Source organism: Pongo pygmaeus, chromosome 6, assembly GCF_028885625.2.
Source record: "Pongo pygmaeus isolate AG05252 chromosome 6, NHGRI_mPonPyg2-v2.0_pri, whole genome shotgun sequence".
Classification (NCBI taxonomy): domain Eukaryota; kingdom Metazoa; phylum Chordata; class Mammalia; order Primates; family Hominidae; genus Pongo; species Pongo pygmaeus.
The window spans coordinates 143,297,115-143,304,517 of record NC_072379.2 but is presented as its reverse complement, the minus strand read 5'-3'; the positions used below and the strand labels follow the sequence as shown (position 1 = coordinate 143,304,517).

The window sequence follows — 7,403 nt, the reverse complement described above, 5'->3', positions numbered from 1 at the left end:
TTTCTCTTGGAAGTTTTTTCTCTTAATATTGATTTTAATCTACCGTTTTTAGCTGCCACCAGGTAATAGTAGGAGTTACATATGTCCTGATTGATCAGCAAAGAGTAATGTGTTGATGTAACTTTCTGTTGGATATTATACTCACTTCCTGGGTGATGGGTTCTATCACACACCAAATTTCAGCATCACATGATATAACCATGTAACAAACCTGAACATGTACCCCCTGAATCTAAAACAAAAGTTGAAATTATAAAATAATAAGTATTTTATCTCCATGTAGTCCTATTTCTGATTTTTTAAAAGATGTCATTATTTTAAACAAAAAATTAGGTATTCTAACATAGCTATTCTGTATCCTAACAAGGCTACTTAATATAAGAAGATGGGCATACCCAGGAAATTTGTTCCCATTTTCAGGGCTAAAATCTAGATAATTTTCATTCTTAAATAACGCCTCTTTTTGTGGACTTTTTCTGAGTTGTATTGCGCAAGCAAACCACATCTCATAAAGGTAGATCAACTGAACCAAAATTCTCCCCTCGTTCACAGGTCCTCTTTTCCTGCAGTGCTCCGTATAAGGCACCCTTCACCTGAGCATTCTGCAGGCTGTAGATGAGGGGGTTCAGCAATGGGTTGAAAAGGCTGTAAAACAGGGTGAGAATTTTCTGCTGCTCCTGTCGTTGACTGTTGTCTGGGACCAGGTAAACCACCATGGCTATGCCAAAGTAAAGCCCAACCACACAGAGGTGAGAGGAGCAGGTGGCAAAGGCTTTCTTGCGGCCCTCCTTTGACTGGATCTTCAGGATGGCCAAGAGGATGCGCATGTAGGAGATCAGCATCAAGGAAAGGGGCCCAACTAAGACAAACACACCACCAGCAAAGACAAAAATTTCATTAATCCAGGTGTCTGCACAGGCCAGTTTGAGGACAGATAGAATTTCACAGAAGAAGTGGTTCACCTCCTGGGGCCCACAGAAGGGCAGCCTCAGAAGGAGAATTAGATTTATGAGGGCCAGGGAAAATGCGCATGCCCAGGAAGTAACAGCCAGGACTGTGCACACTCTCCAGTTCATGATGACAGTGTAATGCAGGGGATGGCAGATTGCCACAAATCTGTCATAGGACATCACCACCAAAATCCTGCACTCTGCAGCAGCAAAAGTCAAATACAAAGCCATCTGCATAATGCAAGAGATGAAGGAGATAGTTTGTGTTTCACTAGGTTTTCCAGCATGTTGAGCAAATTGCTGGAAGCATAGGATATGTCAATGACGGCCAAGTGTGAGAGGAAGAAGTACATGGGGGTGTGCAGTCTGGGATCCAGACAGATGAGCCCCAAGATCATGCCATTTGCCAGCAGGCTGAAGAGATAGAACAGGGAGAAGATCCAGAAGAGGAGCACTTCCATCTCCACACTGAGCTGGAATCCAACCAGGATGAATTCTGTGACCAGTGATTGGTTGTCCCCCATTCCTTAATGACACTTTGTAAAGGCCAGAGTGTGATGAAAGGTCAAGGTTGGAGAATCAAAGAGAGTGAGTTATTTATTTCAAAATGAGCTCAGAGGAAGCATGTATATATTTGTGCCTACTTGACTCACTTTTTCCCCCAGTGTTTCTTTCTGTTTTTGTTTTTAACTTTTTATTGTAAAGTAATTCAAACCTTCAGATAAGTATCAAGAATTAGAAACAATACTCTCATACACATTTCATCTAGATTCAACAATTGTTAATCATTTTTTTCATATTTGCTTGTTCTCTTTTTGTCTATATTAATATATATTATTATTTTTTTCTGGGACACTTAAGACTACTGTGTATCCATGATACCAGTTTACCCCTAAGTTCTCTATTTTATCCAAGAACAAAGGTATTCACTTATATAACCACAGTACTATTATCAAAGTCAGGAAATGTGATCTTGACATAATATTCTTTTCTAAATAGAGCATCTTCTGTCCTTCCTGTCCAAGATGTGATGCAACATCTCATAGTATAGTTAATCTATTCTGATCTGACACTCTCTCTCTGTCTAGACATTAATATTTTTGAAAAGTACAAACAAGTTGTTTCACAGAATGTTCTCAAAATGAATGGGCTTTCTATTGACCCTCCATACTTTTATCCAGACTTTAAATTTTTAACAGTAGTTGAATCTATGTGTCCATCTCAATGCCTTCCATTAGTAGGCAGATAATGTTAATTTGCTCCAATATTGAAATCGTCTATCTCCATTATAAAATTATCCTTTTTTCTAGTATAATTTCTGGGAAATATATTAAAACTAATATACACATATCTTGTTTTTATTAAATTCTCAGCTACTCATTAAAGCATCTATTGATTATCTTACCTGTCTCCATTATAAGTAATGATGGTTGCAAAATGTGTCATTCTAACTCCCTCATTCCTTTTATATTTATTAGGTGGATTTACTGTGAGAATGAGCTTGATCTGTCTGCCTATCTGCCTATTTTCTTTGTTTGTTTGTTTGTTTGTTTGTTTGTTTCTTTCTTTCTTTCCTCTTTTCTCTCTCTTTCTTTTTCTTTCTTCTTTCTTTCTTTTTCTTTCTATTTATCTGTTAATAAATTAATGTGGACACATGGAATTTTTAATTCAATGGGTTATAACCATTACTGTCTAGCAAACTAACAAAAAATCAGATATATGACCCTGGAAGAAACTACTTAATGGTAAAAAGCCTCTGACTTAGCAATCAGGGCATCATACTCTCATTCACCTTTCCTATGACGTTGTCTTATGTTTAGATTTTCAGCTTTGTCATGCTGACTCTGAGAGGTTAATTGGTCATTGGCTAATTGGTCATCGGTCCTGTTTTAATATACTTCGGTCAAACCTGGGATAAAATCCACTGATTACAGCTTTATGGGACATTTTGCTATTTCTTACTGCCCAGGATCTAGACATTTTCTGTGAAAGTCGTTCTCTCAAAACCCACTATTCAGGATTTCCTTCCTAGATAACCTTTTACCTATATAATTAAGAGCAAATTGTATGTCTTTTATTTTGCATCTATTATTTTATTCTTAATTTCAGTTCGTGGCCCATGAAGAGCTCCTGTTTCCTAGATAAGTGACATCTGGAATGACTTGATTTTTCAGACCCACATCATCCATTACACGGAGATATCTTTACCTATACAGTCATTACAATTTAAACAACATTTTAATATATCAATGCCATAGCTTTAAAATACATAATATTGCATAACTGTGATGTTATTTTTATTGCTTATAGTCAAAGTATATTTTCTACAGAACTAACATATTCCCAGATAAATATGAATTATTTCTTTTACAATGATGGATGTAATTTAATTCATGTTTATTATTGACATTATTTTTTATGTTCTTGAAAGTGGGATGGATTTAACAATATAAATATTTTGGAAAATATTGTATATCACTTTGGAGAATACCAGGCATAGGTAAATGTAAATTATGAGGCAGACATATTTGAAGCTAGAAATTGAATCTGGATTATTCAAAAATACTAGTGTTGCTACTGTGCTTATCAACTACCTCATTGTATAATCCACAGGGTGGCTCAGAGAGCAGCAGAGGCACAGGGCTTCTCAAGTTGGGAGATTCTTTTGTTTGTCTACAACCAGCTACCATAGAAAGGAAGGTGATAGCCTGTTTCCTTACATTTCATTGAAAGTCTAAGTAATCAGCCTATAAAGAGAGTCCTCTAGGGAATGAGAGTAGATTCTTATAAGGAAGCTCTTCAGACACGTGTTAAGTGTATACAGGTTTGTCAGTAAAAACTGTGAAAAGAGTTATATTCCTATTTTGAAGATATGTTGCATGCTCAAGATAAAATTAAAAAGGAAGAGGGATTTGATACCAAATGCCATTTATTTGAGCTGATATGCCTTCTATAACCAGTTATAAAAGTCTTATGGATGGGTTATAAGTATTAAACATCTTTCTGGCCCTGATAATAACTAAAATAGTATTAGATAAAACAGGAAAATAGAAAATGCTAGTTAAACACATTGTTATATTTAGTTGAAAAATACATATACTAGTGTCTTCTATTTGTCAGTTTCTATCAATTACCAAGACATGATTTTAACTTTACTAGGAAATGTTCACAGTTAGAAGTTAATCATTCAAAAATGGATTTATTAAAATGCCATGAATAATCCACATAATTCGATAGACATTATTTCTATAGAATATACTTGAATAGGCTTAAACAAATGAACAGTATTATATCTGTAGAGAAAACTGGCAATACATAAATGGTTAATGTCTTATACCTGCTTTGAATGTTGCATATAGGAAGACAGTTTCAGGATAATTGCTTTATTGGAAAGTTAGTTTATAAGAAAGTAAAATAAAGTAAAAAGGGACCTTGAAGACCTTGAAGGCTATGTTGTAAACTTTTGCAAAATATCAGCTTTAGAGAGGCATACATTTTATGGCAGTGGCCTCTTAAGAGCAATGGCTCAAACACAAATGAGAGACAGTCTTAGATCTATAAATATGAATATATTTTGGGAGGTTTATATAAATGTGCATGAAGTTTGTAACATGAATTTTTGTTACAACTAAAGAAAATTCCTGTAATATAAACATGGATGTAGTAACATCTTAACTTTATAGTTTAATTATTTTTTCTCTGAATTATTAAATCCTTTATCTCCATTGCCATCATTTTTATTTCACTGTTAAAAAATAAACATGAAAATAATAGTGAAGAAAGAGCAAAACTTTTTAGAAGGTGCAGCACTGAAATATAGGAGAAAAACTTAAGGTACATAAATAAATTTTTTCTTTCCAAATAGAGCCAATAAAATAGTAGAAATGCAGAAAACAATAGTATGCAGAATCAGTATGTAAAATACTCCCCCGGGACAGTCCTGTAACTGAGCTGTAACTGTGCTTTATCCTATTACTTCAACTCTGATCAGAAGAATTGGCATTCATTCTGCTCTGTTTTGTGGTAGAATGAATCCCATATCACAAACAGTAATTTCTGAGTCGAATAATTTTTGACAGTGAGAGTAATAGTTCAGAAAATTTCAAAAAGAAATAACTATATTGCAAACTTACCTTTTACACTGTTTCTGGAGGGAAAGAATTTACTGCAACTGCTACCAGAATTTTATTTTCTAGTAACAGAAGTTTCTCTGAATATCTTCATTTGTGATAGATTACATATGTATATAATCTATATAATAAATATATATTATCTATATGTAATTCTCTCTCTCTCTCTCTGTCTGCCTGTCTAGTTAATCTATCATCTATCTATCTATCTATCTATCTATCTATCTATCTATCTATCATCTATCTATCTCATCTATCTAAGATCTTTCACCCTTTTGGCTTATCCAAAGTATCCTTATCCAGAGGCATTGCGTGCATTTGAAGCTCTCTTACTTTTAGTTGCCTTCTCAATCAATAGAGTTGGGCCAATTTAGATGACCACCATCCCTCCACACTGGGAGGTGATGGAGAGAAAGTTGCTAAGCAGTCAGAAGGCTCCTGGCCATAGCACAGCAGGCAGAACCTCCCAGAGCTGGGTGGGAGTGGGGTGCATCTAGATTTCTATTTCATCTACCTGGAACACAAGCTTTAAGGGAAGAACTTAGGATATGCCACCCAGGAGTGTCATTCCTCTCTGCATAGCCATGAGGATTTTTGCTGCCAGTCTGTCCTACTTTAGCAGTACTGAAAACCATCTCACAGTGCCAATAAATCTCTTCTGCATAAGAAGGTGTAAGCACTAGATATTCCTCAGGGGTAAACTTTGAACTAGAATAAACACTACATAGATGAGTTATGTGCTATAAGAAACTCTAGCTGACTCCAGAGGAACAAATCCCAGATTCAGCAGCATATACTCCACTTGCTGATGCTATCAAAATAGAGTATGAAGCTCTAAATTAAACCTCAAGGAGTAAGGGTTTTATTTAGAATTAGCTAAGAAGTAAATTCCCAGAAAGATTATGAGAACTCATATCTTTCTACCTTCTCCCTAAGGGGAAAAAAATTGTTCCCTGACTCTTCTCTCTGGAGGAGAGCAAAGATTGTGTCTGATTTTCCTTGGAGGAAAATTGTAGGAAAAAGGAAGGATACATCTTGGCATCACACTGTATGCATACAGATTTTCAAATATCTCAAGAGTAAATAACTTGAGAGAAATATCACAAATTATAGTATCCAAACACATAAAATTGCTACAGTTTTATGAATTCACACATCTCTTTAGTTCTCATGAAGGTGTAAGAGAGGTTGTGACTTGATTCCCATAGAACCTGTTATGGCAACCCTAAAAAGGAATTGATCTCCCAACGCCAAATTGTATCTCTGTCTGAAGTGAAATATGTATGTGCTCCCAATGAGGAAGGGAAATAATAGCCATAAACAACAGTTACTGAGCCCTTATTAAGTTTCAAAAAACAAAGTTTTTCTAATAAGAATGCAAGATATCATTAGTTTTTCCCACTGTTGTTCTCTTGTGAAGGTGTAACAGGGTATTCCAAATGTTATGTGATGTTTGAAATTATGAAAGATCAGATGCAGCAGAAAACTTACAAATCCAGTCATTTTGTAAAACAGACAAAGAATTTTATAAAAATGTGAAACAATGCTATCTTTTCAGTTTATTTGGCTTTATAAAAGCTATTTTTAATAAATGTTATATATTATCATATAATGGGATTTTTTAATGAATAAAAAACAAATATTTTAAAATGATGTTTTAATTTGTAATATAATAATAATTATCAATGAATACGCACATAAAATCTCTTCGAGTCCTTGGGAATTTTTAAAAGCATAAAGCCATCTTATAACCAAACAATTAAAAAGAATCAATGCAGGCTGGGTGCAGTGGCATGTCTTCAGTTTGTTTAATCAATGTTTTATAGTTTTCAATGTACAGGCCTATCATCTCCTTTGCTGAATTTCTTTCTAAATATGTTATTTTGTAAGCTATTGTTAATAGGATTATTTTCTTGATTTCTTTTTCAGATAGTTTGCTGCTAAGTGTATAGAAATACTACTGATTTTTGTACGTTGATTTTGTACCCTACAACTTTACTAAATTCATTTATTAGTTCCAACAGTTGTTTGGTGGAAACTTTAGGGATTTTTAAATATATAAGATCATGCCATCCGCAAACAGGGACAATTTAACTCCTTCCTTTTCAACTTGAATGCATTTTATTTCTTTTTATTGACTAATTTATGTGGCTAATACTTTCAGTACGATTTTGACTAGAAGTGGAAAGTGTGGGAATCCTTGTCATGTTCTAGATATTAGAGGAAAAACTTCCAATTTTTTTCCATTGAGTACAATGTTATCTGTGGGTTTGTCATACATGGCCTTTATTGGGTGGAGATATATTTCTTCTATTTCTAATCT

General features: G+C 34.4%; 1 protein-coding gene across 1 annotated transcript; it reads right to left on the bottom strand.

The window, feature by feature from the left end:
• Nucleotides 1-506: 506 nt before the first annotated feature.
• LOC129041649 (olfactory receptor 2A2-like) lies at nucleotides 507-1,474 on the bottom strand. The gene is made up of 2 exons (XM_054497086.1): nucleotides 1,223-1,474; nucleotides 507-1,181 (listed from the first exon to the last, which is right to left on the bottom strand). Exons 1-2 carry the CDS (start codon nucleotides 1,472-1,474, stop codon nucleotides 507-509), a joined length of 927 nt encoding a protein of 308 aa, XP_054353061.1.
• Between the last annotated feature and the right edge of the window lie 5,929 nt (nucleotides 1,475-7,403).